General features: G+C 44.6%; 1 protein-coding gene across 2 annotated transcripts in view; it reads right to left on the reverse strand.

Moving 5' to 3' along the window:
- LOC146869629 (complement C2-like) overlaps positions 1-20,265 on the reverse strand; it is a 770,906-nt gene that overhangs the window by 119,578 nt on the left and 631,063 nt on the right. For both annotated transcript variants that reach the window (XM_085608924.1, XM_085608934.1), the window contains exon 15: positions 10,032-10,123. In XM_085608924.1, coding sequence (XP_085465050.1) covers positions 10,032-10,123 — 92 coding nt within the window. The remainder of the gene's footprint in view (positions 1-10,031; positions 10,124-20,265) is intronic.

The following is a 20,265-nucleotide window of genomic DNA, read 5'->3' on the forward strand; positions in this document are numbered from 1 at the left end:
CACACTTTCTCATCTGGTGATGCCGTTTCTTACAACTCCCTCAGATACAGTCCTGCCGTTTAGTTGTATGGCATGTCCCGAGTGGGTTTTGTCTCAAATACCTGTTGTACGGGAAGCACACATGTCTCCCCAGTAGCTCCGTAAGCTGCCCTCTGTGCTAACTGGTCGGCTAGTGTACCACCGCAATGCAAAGTCCTTGCCCCCAGTATGCACTGTGTATTTCACACAGCCAGGCATTTAGGCATTTAGGCAGGGTCAAGGTAAATCGAGGATGTCTCTGTGCATGACAGGTGTACCGTCTGATTTCCGGAAGCCTTGCCTTTTCCACCTTCCTAAACTGAAATGCACTGTGGTGGTAACATAGGCTGAGATTGAGTAAATTGTTACCATCTTTCCCGTACTTTGGGTGAGGGCTTCAATTAGTGCCTGTTAACTCTGCCGCCTGTGCTACGGGATATGGGAGGGGAGTTAGCTGAGCTGTGACCTGCAGTGTTTCCAAAGGTGCATGGCTACGAGCCGTTACTGCTGCCACTCCTGTGTGTCTCACCCCTGTCTCTTGATCTATCATGGAAGACCCGTCGACGAACAGTGCCTCACTGTCTAGGAAGGTATATTCTTCTGACTGGCAGCTGTGGCTAAATAAGAACAATTCTTTGTTATAGTCAGGAGTCCCTTTCACAGGGGAGCACTGTATCTTTGTTTAAAGTTTACAGAAGGTATCGTGCATCTCAGGCGTTCATGTCAGTTTCACGTTGCTGGTGTTCAACTTTTTCATGGCCTCAAGTAGTAGGGTGAAAAGCGTGCTGCAGTCAAAGACCAACTGTCAGACGTATTTACACAGCCCTAAAAACGTTTGCATGCTCCTTTTTCTTTGCGGTGGTGACATAGCCCTAATGGAGTTTGCACGTTCAGGGTTCACCCATCAACCGGCGGTTGAGATCAGTTGGCCCCAGATACTTAACCTCCTGCTGCACATACTGCATCTCCCCCTTCTCCAATTTGTAGCATCTCTCGGCAAGTGCAATGAGGAGAGCTATTGTGTCCTGATTACGTATTTCTTCAGAGGGGATGCATATCAAAATGTCATAGCGTATTGTATCAGGGTGCTACTTAACTGGAAGTTAGCGAGATGCTTCCTCAGTATTCCATTGAAGATACTTGGGGACTCACACTACCCTAGTGGTAACCTCCGGAATAAAAGCTGAACCACTTGAAATGTAAATCCGGTCAGATACTGACTATCGGGGTGCAACATTATGCTAAAAAACACAATTTTGATGTATAGCACGGAAAAGTGGCTTGCGTCTGCCGGTATATCAGTTAAGATAATGGAGCGGTCTGGAACTACAGGGAATACTAGGTCCACAATGTCATTAAGGGGGCGCAGGTCCTGCACCAGGTGCCACGTCCCCCCTTACTCTTTTTGACTGGGAAGATCAGAGTATTGGAGGGGGACACTCCCATGTGGAGGATGCCCTGATCAATCAGTCCCTGAATTGTGGGCCCTATACCCTCAACAGGTTCCCTAGAGAGCGGGTTTGGCGCACTTTAGGTAGGGTGACCACTTTTCGCAATGTTATCTACACAGGTTTGGTGAAATTAATGAGACCCACATCATACCGCCCCTCCGACTACAATTGCGGCGGCACTTTTGACAAGTCTTGTTCCTTCATGTTGCCAATACTGCTAAGGGCAGTGGGCCCTATTTCGCAGCTCTACCCTGACTTTAATCATATCTGCAAAAATAATTTCTGAGGCTCCTGGGCACTCTCCGAACAGCTGGTCATCTGTTACCTCCCATACACTGCCCATATCACACTCGCTTGGTCAGTGGTCAGCAAGACCCCATTGGCAGGCCATAGTCCAACTAACTTATAGCAAAACAATACTTCCTCTTGGGGCTCCCAGCCTGGTATCCCTCCTGGCGTAATACAAATTCATTGGGCAGCTGCAATAGTTTTGGCATGCTAGCGACAATTGTGAGGACAGCATTAGTGAAGGCAGTCAGGTCAGTGGGTGACACCCTCATCGGCCGGTCTGGGCGGTGGGGACGGTTTAAAGGACATGAGCCTTAGTGGCAAAACCCCAGGATCAAGAAGGTCATTGTTCCATTGTTAAAAGAAATGAATGGTCATGTTTAGTTTGGCCACTAAGTCTCTTACCAGGATGATATAGCAATTGTCCCTTCACGCAACTGCCTTCCATGTCCAACTCTAGGGGTTTTGTGAAGGGTAACCTCATAATCATTCTCGATAACCCCTGCATGTCCATGGAGTATTTGAAGCTTCGCCTTCAAACTAGTGCTCTGATGTTTCCTCGGCTACCTGGGCAAATCCTGTAGCCCCACCCTTGTCATCGGTTCCTGGGGGAGTGGAGTTCCCTTCCTCACCCCAACTCGCAAATTAAGTATCAAGCACTGCCACAAACCTATCTGTCACTCATGTATGTTCGCCTGAACCAGTGGGAAAGTTGCTGTTGCAGTTTTTTTTAAGGAGAAGGACCCTTCTCAGTAGACCCTGAAGAAACCCCGTGGAAGACAAAAGGTTGGAGAGTCACCCCGCCCGTGGATATCGCAGGAACCAGGATACCTACACCAAGGAAGCCGGGTGCACAGGTGCGAAGTGAAGTCGGAATTCACTGTAGACCACAAAGGAGGACTTCAGAAAAGATGCCGCTGACGAAGACTGTGCAAGAGTAGAACCTTCAAGCAGAGGGGACAGAGTCTATGCCACTCCGAGGTAACCAGGAGGCGCGGAAGAGCAATGACAACCGATGATGGGAGATGCAGGAGTGATGACAATGACCTTGTCGCTGCAGCTGTGAGGACCAGGCGATGCTGGGGAAGACCAGGAGCCATTCACAAGCTGTTCCACATCGGAAGTCAAGAACCAGGGAGTCAGGGGCAAGCAGGAGCACCAACAGGCCTTGGCAGCAGCAACAGATATGGAAAGCGATGAAGGAATGTTGGGACCAGCAAGGATCAAGGGACTCACTAAGTGCAGGAGAGTCAGATAAAGCAGGGGAGTCCACAGAAGCAACATAAGACCCTCGAAAAGACCCACAGGCCAAAGGCACATGAGTCGCAAGAGTATCTCGAGCAGCTCACCAAAGACAAAGGCCCACGGTTCAGAGGATGTGGTGAGGACAAAGATCTTGGCAGGAAGAGATGCTGGAGGCTGGAGCTTCTTGTAGACCGAAGATCTCTGGAGTGTAAAACCAACAAGCCTTGGCAACGGCAAGTTGACACGGTGCACAGTGGTTTGGTCTCAGCGGTTCTGACAAGGGATACTGGCCTAAAAATTGCAGAGAGGACAGGTCAGGCCTCGAGAGAGTTGCAGAACAACCACCTGTTTTGCTGAGCCTTTCAAAGTCCATAGGACGTCAGGAGCAGCAGACCGGTCAGTTTCATTGCGATGCCTGCAGATGCAGGGGAGTGACACCTTCACTCCAAGAGAGATGACTTCCAGTGTCCTTGACGCCCACAGATCTGTTAAAGATCCTGAGAGAAGCACAGATGACGAAGACTTTGAAAATAGTGAGACCAGGAACAGCAAGAGTCTTCCTTGATGCAGTGTTGGTTCCAGGTGAAGTCCAAGTGCCCAGACGGTTGAAGAGTAATGTGATTTCAGGCTTGAGTTTTGTCTTGTCCCACGACGAATCTGAGGACCCACCCACAGGTAAGCTCTAAGAAAGGGGTTAGGACACCTCAAGGATCCCTCCCAGAGGAGGGGCTGGACGGAGAAGAGGATACTCCCATGTCCTTTGTCCAGTTCCTCGCAAGAACTGCTTCTAACTAGAGTATGCAAGAAGGGCCCCAAATGTGCCCTTCAAAGCAGTCTGGTGACGCTAGCAAGTGCTCTCACCCCAGCCTAATACACTAAGTCCTGGCTGGGAGGTGGTCACACCTCCCTGTGACAGGAAACCTATTGTTTTACCTTCCCCTGCTCGAGTTCAGCTCAGTAGCAGGAGTGCAGAATTGTGTCTGCGGAGGGCCGGTAAAGGTGTTGGGGTATGATTCCATGATCCGATCGGGATTTTGCTTCTCGACGTTGATCTGGCCCTCTTTTTCTTCTGCCTCACAGGAGACCTTCCTTTCTCAGAAAGTCCATAGGAACGAATTCTTTCTCTCTCCTTGAGAATTCTCCTAGAAAGCTGCTTGCAATGCTGACGGGTCTCTGGGGAGTGATAGTCAGGAAGGCAGAGAATACACACAGACCTGGCCTTCATCTTGCCACAGGAGGAACAAGCGCCAAAAAGAGATGGCATTATGACAGAAAAGAAATCCCTTTCTGTCAAAATAAATGGTTGTACCTCACTCTAATACCTAAAATATGTTGAGTGAAAGGTAGAAAACCACAATAAAGTGGTGAATTATTTGACACAAAATTCAAAAAGTCAGAGCCGTGTATTCCAGGGTCCTGACTGAAGGAGCTGGAAAGAACAACTGACCTAACTGTCACCCCTGAGGCATTATGGGAAGCTGGGGGTCATGGCTGCCTTAAAGGCATGGTGCCAGTTTTTGTGTTACAATTGCTTTCATTTTCAATGCTGCCTGTAGGCTAACAATGCTTGCTCTTGGTGCAGATTATTTTGAGTCTACTCATTAAAAAGAGTTGAAGTAATGCTTGCCCTCCTGCGGTCTATATTCTATAGTATGTCAATGCAAAAACAGGTATTTATTATTACATTGATTAGCCTCCTTTATAGGGGATGCATTGATGTGTGAAAAAATGATATATATATATATATATATATATATATTTTTTTTTTTCAAACAAATTGCCCGGAAGCTTGGGATTGCACTCGGCAGCGAGCCAACCATTCGGTCTTCACTGACTGTCTTTCCTCTGCATCCCGACATGGATTCACACTGCCTGACGCGTTTCGATGATAAATATATCTTCATCTGAGGCTTGAAAAACACGGAATAGGAGAATGCTCTCTTTTATTTGCATGCGTAATTACCCGTAGTGGGCCCCACTTGTGTACTTAGTTTGGCAAATGGCATGCTGGGAATGGAAGTCCATTGTAATTATTTACCTTTAGTAGGTGTCTTTGTGCATGTTTTCAATATTAAAAAGCATTTTTACTTCTTTAGTAGGATTCAAGAGTTTGAGGAAAGTCAAATTACTTAAGGTTTTCTGCGCTTTAAAGTCCGGAATAGTTCCAAACACGGCCTCTCTTATAAATTGAAGAGATGGTGCATCTCCCCACAGTAGGGCCGCCATGTTACAGTTTTTCAAACAAATTGCCCGGACGCTTGGGAGAGCACTCGGCAGCGAGTCAACCATTCGGTCTTCACTGACTGTCTTTATATCTGTATATATATGTTTTCATATCTATTTTTTATTATTTCCGGGGTCCCCCGCACATGGGCGGGAATATTCAGTGCTTATGACTATTGATGAGGATCCCCTGGAAGAACAAGCATTGGCATAGCCAATAGGTCTCGTCTTTGGAACCTTATAAGTGTTTAGTTATCCAGCACAATATCCTTGGTGCAACAACATGAACTGTTGCATGGTTAAACACTTATAAGGTCCTAAAGGCGAGACCTATTGGCTGTGCCAATGCTTGTTTTTTTTGCTATGGTGAGCAGCAGAGTTAGGGCTGGTGGCAAGGGCAACACAAACAATGAAGGGAGGGCAGGTGTCAAGGGCAACATGGACACCAGAGGGACAGCGGCCTGGGGGGGCAACACAGACAATGGAGGTACGGTGGGTGTGGGAGGGCAACATGGACAAAGGAGGGAAGGTTGGTTGCAGGGCAACGTGACCGCAAGCAGAGGAAGGTCGACTGGAGGGGGGCAGATGGAGGGGGGAGAAGTAGATGAATGAAGAGAGTTGTTTGAAAGTGGGTAGATGGTGATGTGCAGAGTAGAAAGTGAAACTAGTTGGGGCCATATCATATAAACTGGGCTACAGTAGGTTGAAGGGCTTGGGCAGTATTGTACCAACTTAGACTGTGGTATATGATTGACTGACACACAAATGTGCTGCTGCTTTTGATTGGAAACGTTGCATCTTTTGTTGGCATATCTCAAATGAGCAACTGAACAAAGTACAGTAAAAAGCCGATACCATAACATACCAAAAACAGCATAGCACAATTAAAACGTAACGGACTGCAACAAAAACAGAATGCAACATAGTCAAAGGACAGCTCATCACATTGCAATATTGCAGCACAAAACATCAACAGAATACATCACACCTACAGCACAATGCCACACAAAAAATACTCACTTTGTCACATTACCACCTCCGCAAACTTGCTATCATAATATTGTGGTAAAAGGTGGTGTGCACCAAGCACTGCCTTAACGTACCACAAGGACATCACATAGCACTAGTTAAAAGGGTTTACAGGTGTTCCCTCTCTGTGTGTTCTGCAGTGATGGCAACCAGTGGCAGTGAGAGAGCCATCTTCCGGCGGAGTGTTGGTATTGTATATTCTGTTCTAATGTGTGTAGAGCACATTAAAATAATAATAAAGTAATGTCTTTGGCACACTTAAATACTCCAGTTTGCATGTAATACAACCTCGGTTAATGGGGCATCCGCTGGGAGTGGCGAGCGGTTACCCAAATATACGAGTCAGTCAAATGCTGCTTTGTCAGTTAAGATAGATACTTTCCGCTAAAGACGGAAAACAAAAGTTAATTGAGACCCTCGCAGAAGGTAACGACCCGGCCCCAGAAAAAGAAGAAGACGCCCTAAACCTTTCTGACAACAAAAGCAGCCGTCCGAGCACTTTGGACGATATTAGGCGAAAATGAATGCAGATCTGTGCTCAGAAACCATCTGGTCAGCGATGGGGGAATAAGCTGCTGCCAGGATGTGGTCTCATGGCTAGACTGCCTCGTTAGCAAGTAAATGGTCTTTTAAAGACCTGTGAAGTACTCGAGGGCGGCTGCAATAAGGAGGTCGCCAGCCCGGGATGCTGTCTCACCGGGCTAACACACGCGACGGGGGGCGGAAGCCCTTTGAGCCCAATGGGCGTTGTGCGCCTGCCCACAGCATTCAGTGACCATAAAGGCACTGGCGTAACGAAAAGTGAGGGGACCTCCCTGCACGGTATGTAGAGGGGCCCCCTCCGGGCTCAATCAGGAGCTCTCCGGCCAAAGTGCAGGGCCGAGGGGGGGCCTTGGAGCTTGGGGCCCCCACGCACCGCGGGGTCTGCGGGTGCCTGTGTTACGCCCCTGCATAAAGGGGCAGCGCCCGCTCCTAGCTCCCTTACTCACACTACAGTTGACGCTGGGCGTCCCTTCACTTCGGACAAATTGCTTTAAAGAAATGCTCATTTTCTACCTCATGACTCGCCTCTGTCCTCGAAAACTTTGCCACAGTATTGGTATGCCAAAGTGTTGCAGTCGACAGGACAGACAGCACTGTAGAACAGCCAGTGTGTGGGAAAAGAGAAAATGAGACCCCCTTCACTTTCGTACCAGAAAAGGTTAACACTGGAAGAAACACATTCTTCTACATTGGTGGTGTGTGATGTAAGAGGAAGCATACTTCCCAAAGAAAATGCAACAGAGCCCGCATGTTTTGCAGTGATGTGGAAGAAGAGACAATACACCCATTTTCTGACTGGAAAAGTGATAAACAAGCACGAGGGAGCGTAGCGCGGCCCCGCGGCCGCGAAAGAGCCGGCAAATGCACTTGTGCTTGTGCTGGCATCCGCCTTGCGGGAGTGAGCAGCAGCGGCGTGAGAGCCATATGTTTTTAATTACCACGCGCGCCGCTGCTTGCTCCCGCAAGGCGGATGCCAGCACAAGCACGAGTGTGCTTGAAAAGGCGTAGACCGATGGCTAGAGGCCCTCCTAGAGCAACGCATGCGCACTGCCTAGGCGAGACCTAAAAATGCATCAAAATGGCTGCTCACACTTACAAAGCCCCGAGAATCGACTCTGGGGTTTCTAGGGGGTGTCCTGCTAATGTAGGGCACCCTCACACTCATAACCTATCACCCTGCCTTCAGGATTGAAAGGCCTGCCTTAGGGGTGACTAATAGGTTTTAATTGCAGTGACCTCAGATATAAGAAAACTTATATCAGTCGCAAGTGGTGCTAGCACCAGCTTACACAGGCTGCAATGCCAGAGCTGTAGTCACAGTTTGAGTGGTCTACCATGGGTGGCATAATACATGCTGCAGCCCATGGGAGACTCCTGGTGTACCTATGCCCTGGGTACCTTAGTACCATATACTAGGGACTTACAAAGGTACACCAGTAATCAGTTGTGGAGATACCAAAGTACTTACCATGTCAAATTTAGGGAGGAAGCACAGTGGCTGGGGTCCTGATTAGCAGGATCCCAGCCAGACTAGTCAAACACAACATACTGACACCAGCTACAAGTGCGGGTAACCATGAAAGCAGATCCTACTTTCCTACAGTTTGACCTCCAGTTTTCTAAACAAAATTATAGTTCCCTTTGTTTTGAACTTGTAATGCTCTTCTTGGACATCCCAGCCTCCAAGTAATCTACATAGGCAGGATGGAGCTCTAGGATTGGAGGAGCAGATACATGTTCGAATGATACTGATCATCTGCTTAGCTCTGAAATGCCACCTTGCCCACCAGGAGGTTATGAGCACTAAGCCCTTTCGCCAGGAGGTTGTTCAACGTCTTTGTCTAAACAACAAACGGCTCTGCACTCCATTGTGGGATAAACAATTATGCTTAGTTGCCATTCCTCCTCCTGGGGCAACGTCTTGGGTGTCCTGTCGTCACCTTGCTGCTGTGATATGGGAAAAGAAGGAAGACATATCATCCCACGGAGGAGCTTGACTCCAGAGCCCAGCTTACTGGAAGACCTGCTTGAGGACAGCTTTGTGTTCTGAATCTGCTGAAGCGCCTCAAGGTTGTCATATCGGAGCTGTGCAGGAGGAAGCATAATCTTCAGCTGGGCTGAAGAGCTGCTCCACTATTTTCCCACATTAGGAAAGGTGAGCCAGTCCCAGCCCATGTCTGTACGGTGCCTAGATTCCACCTCCCTCTGCCACTGGCTTCAGTTTCAGGTAGTACACAGTTCTCGCATGAGGTCCGATTCTGAAGGCTGGAGTATGTTTAACTTGTTTCCAGAATGGTTTAAACCATTTTTCCAAAGGTCTACAGGTTGATCACAAGGTTAAGCCTAACTCTAAAGTGACCAGCTTCCAAAGGTGACTGCTGCCCCAAGTGACCACTATAGGTGCCACTGGTCCTGTGTGTGCCTAATCAGAGAACTATTGTAACTGCAACCAGTACATTTAGAGATAAACTCACCTAAATGTAATATCCCCATTGCAACTCAATAGCGGAAGCACCATCATTCCAACTGATCCATTTCAAAACATGGACTGATTGGCCCTGGACTCCAGTACGAAGAATGACACAGGCCTTTGCACATGTAAACGTATGGCACATGCCTAGAGAGTACTGTTTACCATATGCGACAAAGAACAGTGCTTCTGGATCAGGTGATGGTGGCACACACCCCAGAGTACAGTTCAACATACATCAAAGCACTCCACCCACATACACAAAAACACACACACAAATCACGGTGCAGGGCCTGGGAACTGTTTACCACAGCACTTCTGAGTCTGGCTCGGCACACATGAAAGCATAGCCGGGGTGGGTCTAGCTAGGCACGCATCAAAGCACAGTGCTTCTGAGTCTGGCTAGGATGGCGCTGGCGCACACACACACACACACACACACACGCACGCACGCACGCGCACACACACACACACACACACACACACCACGCACACACACACACACACACACACTACAGTTTACTGCAGATAATAAAAATCAAGATACAGGGCATTTGGGTCTGGATTGTGTGACGTAAACTCTCACAGTATTAACTACACACATCAAAGCACAATGCTTCTAGGTCTGGCTGAGCACCCAGTGAGCCTTTGCATTACTAGGCACACACCAAAGCATAGTTTCTGGATCAGGCTAAAGTCACATCACCCACACACATCAAAATATACATCTTTCGGGTCTGGGTAGCATGCACAACAGCAGTTACCTTATTATCCAACATCAGGGTGAAGTTCTGTATTTTATTGTCGACGGTGACAAACTTGACAATCATCTCACTGTTCGACAAAAGCTTGTGCTCTGAGGATTGTGGGAAGAAAATAAAGAAGTGATGAACATAACTGAAAACAAGCATTGGTAATGCCAATAGGTCTGGCTGTTTAGGAATTGAATAGTGTTATGAAGCATTACAAGTACATAGCTTGGAAATAGATATGTATTTGTGTGGAAGCAGAAAGCTGTAGAATAATATTAATGTAGGTTAAAAGGTCAAGTGACAGTTGCACTGTCAAGCCAGACCTAAACATCAATGTAGGTTAATGACTGCTCCACCTATCTGTGCTGCTGTCAGAGAAAAACACTGTACAATATCTACTTATCTAAGATACTTTAATAGCATTAAAATGTGATCTGTGTGCCCCTGAAAGCGTAATCTCAGGCAGGTGGATAAATAAAGTGACTACAGTTGTGTCAATGGCAAGCACTTTTTTTGTGCAAACACACAACCTCTGCCCAAACAAAACATGTGCTCCTGGCTCCTAACATGTGGGTGGAGTCAGAGCCCCTATCTAGGGATGCTCACCTAAGTCTCTAGCGACAGCTGAACTGGACCATAATGAAACACAAAACGGGTGAGACGTCTGCTCAGATCCATTTGACGCCAGGGATGGGACCATTTTCCCAAGCAATCCAGTGCAAGGGAACAGAAAAGAAGCTAAAACCAGGCTTCACCCCCAAACGCAGTCAATTCCCTGGCCTCAGCCCGCTCTCTTGACAATGGGAGAGGGAGCATCCCTGAGTTTTAATTAGGATTCAACAACATTAACCAGACGGTGGTTCTCAGCATGACATTGTGATCTAGAACACCAATTCCGAGAAAATACAGAAGTTTCATGCTTCAACCACTTAACGAACACCAAACAAATCAGCTAAAAGCTTGGAAGGATGGAGTGGTCCTGATTTGGTTGACAGAGTGTTCCATAAAAGAGATAGAAGAATGTTGGAAGATCAGAAGCTTGAGGGAGCTCACCGGGGCCTAAGTATGAGATCTAAAAGCATTATGGAGTGCACATAGGGGGGAGTCAAACAAGACATATTGTTATTTATTTACACAGAGAAAAATAAGGGGTTTAACGCCCACGGACTTTCTTTACTAGATGACTAGATTGAAGTGGGACTTATACTATACCACTTTCTATTTTTCTTAATTTTTTATTCTTTTTTATTAAACATAGTGAATCGGCAAAGCAGTTCACAGTTAAGAGGAGTTAATTCAATATTCCATTGGTAATCACATTGTCAACAGGTACAGAGCAATAGTACGGTAGGAGTTACATCATTCACGGTGAGGGTGGATCATCAAGAAGGGAATTGCTTGGGGGGTTACAGATATTTCCTCGGTAAGTGTTCCAGGCATTCCAGATTAAGGACCACTTTTTGGGGCAGCCCCATGCTACATATACCGTCTTTTCCCTGAGCATACACCAGTCCATGTCTGCCCTCAAGGCCTCTATTTTGGGTGGATGTGCGGCTCCCCACAATTGCGCCATGTTTCTCTTTGCTAACATTAGACCTAGAGTGTCTACCCAGAGCTTACTTTTACTGTTCAGGTCCATAGGCTCCCATACATTCAGAAGTCATCTCTTCGCTTCAGTGCTAATACTTCACTAAGGACATCATGTATTTGCGCCGGTTTTTAAAAAATTGGAGGGGACTTTGCGCAAAGAACTCCTCCTTTTGGCTAATTATTTAATACAAGGGGGGTCCCCCCCCCAGAAAGTTTTCACTCAGCGGTGGTGGTCAGTATTTTAAAACAAGGAAAGGACAAGGAAAATTCAAACTGGTATAGGCCCATAAGTCTTTTAAATACAGATTATAAAATTTTTACGAAACTTTTAACGAACCGGCTGAATAAAATAATAGGGCCTCTTATAGGCCCGGATCAGTGTGGTTTTATAACAGGCAGATACCTCCATACAAATACAAGATTTTTACTTGAGGCACTGGATTATTTAAACATTCATAAGGTGAAAGCACAAATTTGGTTCCTTGATGCTGAAAAAGCTTTCGATCTGGTGTCTTGGGACTGTCTTTTTGCTATTTTTCACAGTTTCGATTTTCCGCAGGCTTTTATCTTTCTCTTAAAACAACTTTATATTGATTCTAGGGCACATATTATTATCAATAATTGCAAGATCAGAACATGTCATGTTAGCAGAGGTACACGGCAAGGGTGTCCCCTGTCGCCAATTTTATTTGCCCTTTTTATTGAACCTCTAGCCATTGCAATTAGAGACATAATGTCCGATACAGTACCAGTAGTCGGAATGACAAATATTAAACTTTACGCCGATGACATTGCCCTTTTTTTTAGATTCAAAGCCTGCAAGTCAAGTAAAAAAATTTAAAATCTTTTCTGATTTTCAAAAATTGGGAGGTTATAAGATAAATGTTAATAAGACGGAAATAATTTTAGCTAATTGCACTCCAGACACTTTATTGCCGGAATTTAGGCAGAATTATAACTTATGGCCAAAGAGATACCTGGGAATACGTATCTCTGATAATTTGGAAGATCTATATTCATTAAATTATATACCTCTGTTAAAAAAGGTTGGGTCCCACCTTGATCGTTGGAATCTACTGCCACTTTCCATAATGGGCCGGGTTGCTTTAATACGTATGTCAATCCTACCTCTTTTTAATTTTCTTTTTAGCGCTGCCCCTTGCCCAATCCAGGTTTCTTTTTTTTAAAAAGTGAATGCTTTATTTCCCTCTTTTCTTTGGACTAAAAAAATTCCAAGACTAGCGCTCAGCACTTTATATCTTCCAACAACGCAAGGAGGACTGTCCCTCCCAAATATTAGAGACTATTATTTTGCTACTTTTGCACACCACAGTTTCAGATTTTTTTTTCTAAATGACTATGTGGCAGATAATTTTTTTATGCTGCTGGAATCTAAAATAATGGACCCTGTCAGAATTACGAAATATCCAAAGAAAGTCCGCTATAAATTTCTTCAATGGCTATTTAAAATAAAAACCCAGCTCCTATCATTCTATGGTATTTTTAACTTAAGCAGCTCAACTGTGTTAACTAATCTTAGTTTTGGCGAACAGGGCTGCTTGGATATTAACACAGAGAGACTTTGGAGTGAGAATGGCTTTGAGACAATAGAGGACTTTCTTGTGGGAAATAGATGGAAAACGTGGGAAGAAGTTTTTAGACAAATCCATCATTCGAGCACAATCTTGCAATAGTCTTTTTGTATGCTACATGGGGAGCTTAGACAATGCGATATAGCTAATTTATTTTACAAAAGAGATGTGTTAACAGCATTAAACAATCCCTCATTAAAGAAAATTAGTATGTGGATTAAAGTATTAAAAGAGGATAATGCAATCGAGGTATTTACTAAGGTCAGAGATAGGTGGAAAAAGATGGAAGACATTGAAATTAGCAAATCGACATGGGATAAAATTTATAAATTCAATAAAAAAATCTTCTGCGGTGCGAACTTTCAACGTATGCAATTTTATAGTAAATGGCTTATTTATAGAACTCCCTCATTTCTCCATAATGTCTACCCCCTGGTTGAAGATAAGTGCTTCCGATGCGTAGAGAAGGGTACCTGGAGTCACATCATTTGGGAATGTCCGAAAATAACGGAATTTTGGGAAGAAATAGGAAACTACCTTTGTACTACGATCAAAGTCAATATCCCGATTGATACATCAATAGCAGTGTTAGGCTGCTCTCCGAGCCCTACTCCATATGATGAGGCTTTGTTTATAGCATCCTTAATAGCTAGATCTCTAATCCTACAATCTTGGAAATCAGAGAAAGCCCCAACTTTTCAAGCATGGAAGGCAAAACTACTTCGAATCCAGGGAGGGAAAGAAAATATGCATTGAGAGCAGGAGCCCTTAGAAATTACCATAAGCATTGGAACGTGTTCGATAGCTAGATGGATTGACATTTTTTGTTACGAGATTGGCATTTTCCATACCATATGTTCAGACAGGTTTTATAAGAGGTGAAACCCACAGTAGAATCCCCCCTTTTTTTTAATTTTATTCATCTCACTTATCTCACCATGCACTTTACTCACTAAAATGGCTGCTAATGTTTAATGTATTGCTTATGTCGTATTTATATCGTTGCTATGTTACAATGAATTGCTTATAATGTACGTATGCATATCCATCACATTCCTAATTCTTGATGTTAAATCCTACGGCTGATGAGCCTTGTAATGTATTTTCTGTGTCTATGAACTCTCAATAAAAATATATATAAAAAAAAAAAAAATGTATTTTGCGCCGGTACAGCTGAATGTGTTCACATTCCCATAATATATGCATAAAAGTGCCCTCCCGGCCACATTGCCATCTGCAATCTTTTCTCTCCGTTTTCCCCATTCGGACCAGACAGGGCTCAGTGATGTGCACTCTGTGTAGTATTTTAAGTTGGACGAGTCTCAATCTGGCAGAGATTGCTGCTTCCCTTGGGGCGGCTACTGCCTCCTGCCATTCTTCGTCGTCTAATTCTTGGCCATCCCTTTCCCACTTCTCTCTTGTTTGCTGGAGAGGGCCCGCAGTTAGTTCTTATAAGTCAGTGATATAGCTTTCTCTAGTAAGTAGCCGTCAAGCAGCCTGTCTTCGAGAAGTGAGGATTCTGGAGGAGAGGAACCTTTTGTCAAGTGTGTCTGTAGTGCGTGGCGAACTTGCAGGTACCTAAAGTATTCTGAGTTAGCTAGTTTGTGTTCCTGTTGCAGGGAGACAAACGTTATCACATCGCCTTTCACCCACATGTCCCCTATTTTTGAGATCCCGATTAGATCCGATTTGTCAAACCCTTTCGATGTCCACAGATGGCCTAGTTTCTCGGTATCCCAGAGGGGAGTTGCCAGTGTAAATTTCTGTTCCCACCCCAGACTTCTGTTTGCAGCGTGCCAGACCTGAACTGAGTGTCTAGTCAGTCCTGTTAGGGGTTGTCGCTGGGGTTTAGAATAAAGTGCCCTGTTGTAGTTCCCTCCTGACAGGAGCCACCTGTCCATGGCATATCCAGGGTCGTCCGCGCCGCGGTAAGTGCCATGATTGATGACCGCGAGGTGGGCAGCCCAATAGTATTTCTTGAGATCTGGAAGACTGATCCCTCCGTCATACCAGTTTAGGGCAAGTTTAGCCAATGCTATATTGGGTTTCCCGTTCCACAGCAAGTCTCTCTGCAGGCCCTCTATTAGCCCTGAAATAGCGTGCAGGAACTAGGTCGGGGGAGTTTTGTAATGCATAAAGGAAGTGGGGCAGGGACATCATTTTAAAAAGTGCCGCTCTGCCCAACAGCGAGAGTGGGAGTGCTTTCCAGCTTGTTATATCTCGCCTCAATCTTTGTAGTGGTGGGAGCAGGTTACATTCGAATCAGAGTTTCTGGTCTGAAGTGACAAAAATACCTAGATATTTAAAGCCTACTGTAGCAATTTGTATAGGGCAGCACCGGGGTGGGCTGGGCGGGGCCCCGCTGAGGACATAGGAGAGACTTACTCCAGTTGATTGAGTACCCAGAGTATCTACAAAGATATCTAGTACCCTTCCGAGTGACACTTTTGGGGAGGCTAAGAACAGAAGAATGTCATCTGCATACAGTGCGATGCGGTCCTCCCATGCTGCTGACCATCGCAGTCCTCGTATCACTGGATCGCTATGAATCCATGCCGCCAGCAGTTCCAGGGCAAGGTCAAAGAGGAGGGGGGACAGTGGACAGCCCTGGCGAGTTCCCCAACTTAGTACGAACACTTCAGATTTTTTTATTGTTGACCACAACTTGAGCTAGTGGCTCCGAGTAGAGGAGTCTGACCCATCGAATTAAACTAGGCCCAAACCCATCTTTGTTAGGAGTGCAATGAGGTACCGCCATTCGATGGTGTCAAATTCCATGGGGGCATCCAGTGAAACTATTTCACTTTATATTTTTGATTCACCTCCAAACAGGCCCAGACTCAGGAACTGACCGGTCATTGGTGAACTGAGGTTCTCAACACATTTCTAAACACTAGAAAACCCATCATCAAACGTAAGCATTCAAAGTTGTTTGTAACCAGAAGTCAGTCGCACCCAGGGAACAAATTTATTGTCTGCTTAGCCTCCTACTTAAACTTTTGCAGCGTACAATTTTCCACAGAAAGCAGGTAGGCTTTCCCTTTTTTTACATCTCTCAAATCTGTGAGTGACAGAATAAAATATTAATGGGCACACACTCTACATCAGGGACCAGATCAAAGTGTGCACTCTATATCCAGGACCACAAAACATTACATAGGACAAAAATAAAGAATGTTCTACGCATGACCAGAGCACACACCCATGTCACCACACACAAGTGCACAGTATCCCAACCCAAGTACAGTAGGTATGCTGCAAAAACGGCTTTGTAGCAGAAATGGCCCCCAAGTGGCCCAAAACCGGCCCCCACCCTCGCGGGCCACTGGAGAAATGCCCGGTGCCTGCTACGGCCAGTCCGGGCCTGCCCTCAGAGCAATAACGTACAATACAATCATTACAACACCTCCCTCCTTTTAAACAGAAAGAAAAATACAGGAGTAATGCATGTGTGAAGGAAAATAAAATGGAATAAGACATAACAACTAAAGCATGTGAAAATGAGATACAACAAGGTAAGAAAGTCACTGTAAAATGTAATCCAAACTTTTTTACAAGACCCTCCTCATGGATCATTTGAATCAGGAACTAAAACTTGGGCAGGTTGAATGATAACCGCCTCTGGGGCCGCCTCTGAAGCAGTATGGTATTGGACTCTTTGACCTGATGCAAATCAATTTTCAGTCTCAGAACCAGTATGTTTACTAATAACATTTGCCCGGGAAGAGAATACCTTGACCAGAGTTCTCTTGTTCCACCAACTCTTATTTTCTAAAAGAGCTGACCCTTTACTCACTTGTAGAACCAAAACAGGTGAAGAGAACCTGGAAGAACCTTTAGGAACCATTCTAGGGTTTTTAATGAGAACCCAGTCCCCCTTTTTTAAAGATTGGTCAATGGAATGTTTGCCAGCATCAAAACCTGTTTTCATGGAGACTTGTTCAGCCTTTACAAATTCTTTAAAAGGAATAGAACCATTATGTGTGGAATAACAATTTTGCACACTTTTCTCATACAACTAGCTGGGATTCAAGAGAGTGTGTACTTTTCTCTTTCTAAGAAGAGTGAATGGTGTTACACCTGTTGTTGAATGTGGGGTGGTGTTGTATGCCCACACTTTACCATGTACAAAAGCAAATGGGTCTTGCCTGGACGAAATTGCGGTTTGTATACCCTCCTTGATGATCCGGTATCCCCTCTCCACCAGAGCATTAGAAGAAGGTGAATATAGAGAAACTTTGAAATGGGAGATATCACACATTTTGAGAAAAGAACACATTTTCTGAGAGACAAAATGTGTGCCATTGTCAGTTACAATAACCCTAGGAAAACCTTCAAACTCAAATACATCCTGTAAAAACTTGATTGCGTTTTCAGTTGTGGGCACCTTGCAAAAACAATAGTACAGCCATTTGGTGTGATAATCAATAAGTAAAATTAAATACTTGTTTTCACTGTGTAAAATCTCATACGGGCCTGAAAAAGTCTAAACCTACTTTATCCCAGGGATTCTCTGGAAGAGGAACAGGATGTAGGGGGGGGGGGTAGCAAGAAACTGCCAATGTTTGTCCAAAAAGGAGACACTCAGTGCAAGAATCAACCATCGCCTTGACCTGTGCATCCACAGACGGCCACCGATAAAATTATTTAATTCTTTGGAACGTTTTAGTAACCCCTAAATAAACTTGATGAGCCATTTGAATAATGGTACTGCGTAAAACCTCTGGTGGAACAAACAAGTCGTGACGCATGACCATGTTATGAAACACAGATAACTCATCAGCTATATTTGCAAACTCAGGAGATAAAATCCTGCGTCAGGCCATTTATCGGAAATAAATTCTTTAACTTTGGAGAGTGCAGCGTCATTAGAATCAGAAATAAACAGATTTGAAACATTGACATTCTCACATTCATCGTAACTATAATAATCGGGTGGAATGTCTCTTAGACTGACGGGTTGATCAGAACCAGGTATGAGGTACAAACCCATTTTGGCTAGATCAAGCCAACCAAAAATGTTCCGACCTTTGAGAGCTACATACACTTTGGTAAAAGTGCGTGTATCAAGACGTTCCACCCTAGAATGAAAGTAGCCCAACATGTAAATCTTCTTTTCACCATAAGCTTTGAGATTTACATCTGATTTAGTTAGAGAAATATGAGTGTCCCAGTTCGTAGGAAACGTGGAGTCTGACAATATTGTGATGGGCGAACCTGAATCAGCTTTGACCTGTAAAGTAGTTTCACCAATTAGGAGTTCACACCATGGTCCTTTGAACTTTTGGAGCGCAACAGAGTCACACTCAATAGATAGTTAGTAGATTGTTGAGTTTTTCAGAAGACGTATCTAAATTTTCATTGACTTTGATGCTGTTGATCCTAGAGAATCTCTTACCACCTCTACATACGGCTTGAAAGTGTCCAATTTTTTTGCAGGAAGAGCATCTTTTGCCCGATGCGGGGCAATTGGGAAAATTGCCTATGTGGCGCCTTGAGCCACATCTGTAACAGATCGTAGGTTTCCTTGACAACTGCCTAGACGATTTGTTGACCAGATTGACAGAGCAAGTGCAAGAAGAGCATTCGTCAATCATGTGAACACATTGTTGACTATTGCTTTCTTGTAAAATTTTTGAACAGATGGTTGCACGTTCTATGCCCTTGGCGATATCAACTGTTTCAGATAGAGAGGGATTTTTACAACTCAGTAGATGATCTTGGATTTTCATTGAGAAACAAGAAAAAATAAATTGGTCCCTAATACACATGTCTGTACTCTCACCAAATTCACAGATGGAAGCCAACATTCTGAGTACAGAAATGTAATCCTCAACACTTTCCTCTAAATTCTGTTTGCGTGTAAAACATTGTGACGTTCCAAAACCATGCTGGGCTCATTGGGGCACTGTTTATTTAAACGTGCAAGAGCATCTTGGTAAGTGTCCCAACTGTCACCTGAATCAGCAGGAGCTGGAATCACAGGGAGGTTCTCAAATACTTGTTGTGCTGCTACACATAGACAACCATATAAAATAGCTACTTTGCGTGCAGGGTCATACTATACAGTGTCAAGCGCCAGGATACTCCATGGAGTCACAGTGCGCTTTACAAGTACACCCACATTTACATTTACATTTACAAGGTAGTTTTCAAAACCTTTGAGCCACTGCCGCCATTTAAGTACTGGTTTGCCAGGGTTTTGTAAAAAAGGAACTGGTGTTTGAAACTGTTGAGAAGAAGCCATAATTGCAGAGAAAAAGAATACCACTTATAATAAACTTATGCCAGAAGGTACATGCAATCTTAAGAAAGTGCTTATCACTGTGAAAATATGTGCAATAAGCTTTTAAAACAATAGTCAAAGCGTGCTTATCGCTGAAAAGTAGGCACAACAATGGTCTTTTGAACATAAAGGCAACAAGCATTTGCAATGCAATCGGTTTCGCATTTGTGAAAGTTAGAGCTATTAGCGATGTAATTGACAACGTTCTTTACTTATGTTTTTTGGTTTGCAAGCATTTAACACTACTGCTCTGTAACCTGATCAATTAAAGTAATTTTATAGAAGGAGCATATGTGTGCTCTGATGGCCTCCTTGCACAGATATGCACTTTCCTTGACCACTTCTACATAGTAACAAAAAAGCTTACATCAGCACAATTTTTAATCAGAGAGTTTTATTTACTGACTTCATCTATGTCCGTTCTGGTGGGTTTGTGTATTTCTATGTATATTAAGTTACATGCTGCTCAGCATAAAATGCATTCCTCTGCAAAGAGCATTTAAAGTGCAATTCAGCAGCATATAGGCGCTATAGAAACACTCAATTAAAAGTTGCAATAGCAGGAATAATCACAAGATGGTGAGCTGGTGTGGAGACTCAAACCTGGTTAACATGCGCACTGCGCTCGGGGCTCCTTCAACCCTGCCGGAGATGTACCTATTGGAAGACTTAGAATGGGGAGTTACCGATAGGACCAGAGAAGCAGCTGAAGCTCTGTCTAGAAAGCTTAGAATGAGAAATTACCACTGGGAACAGAGATACAGCTGCAGCACTGCCC

The sequence above is a fragment of the Triturus cristatus genome, chromosome 1_1 (genome assembly GCF_964204655.1).
Source record: "Triturus cristatus chromosome 1_1, aTriCri1.1, whole genome shotgun sequence".
Classification (NCBI taxonomy): Eukaryota; Metazoa; Chordata; class Amphibia; order Caudata; family Salamandridae; genus Triturus; species Triturus cristatus.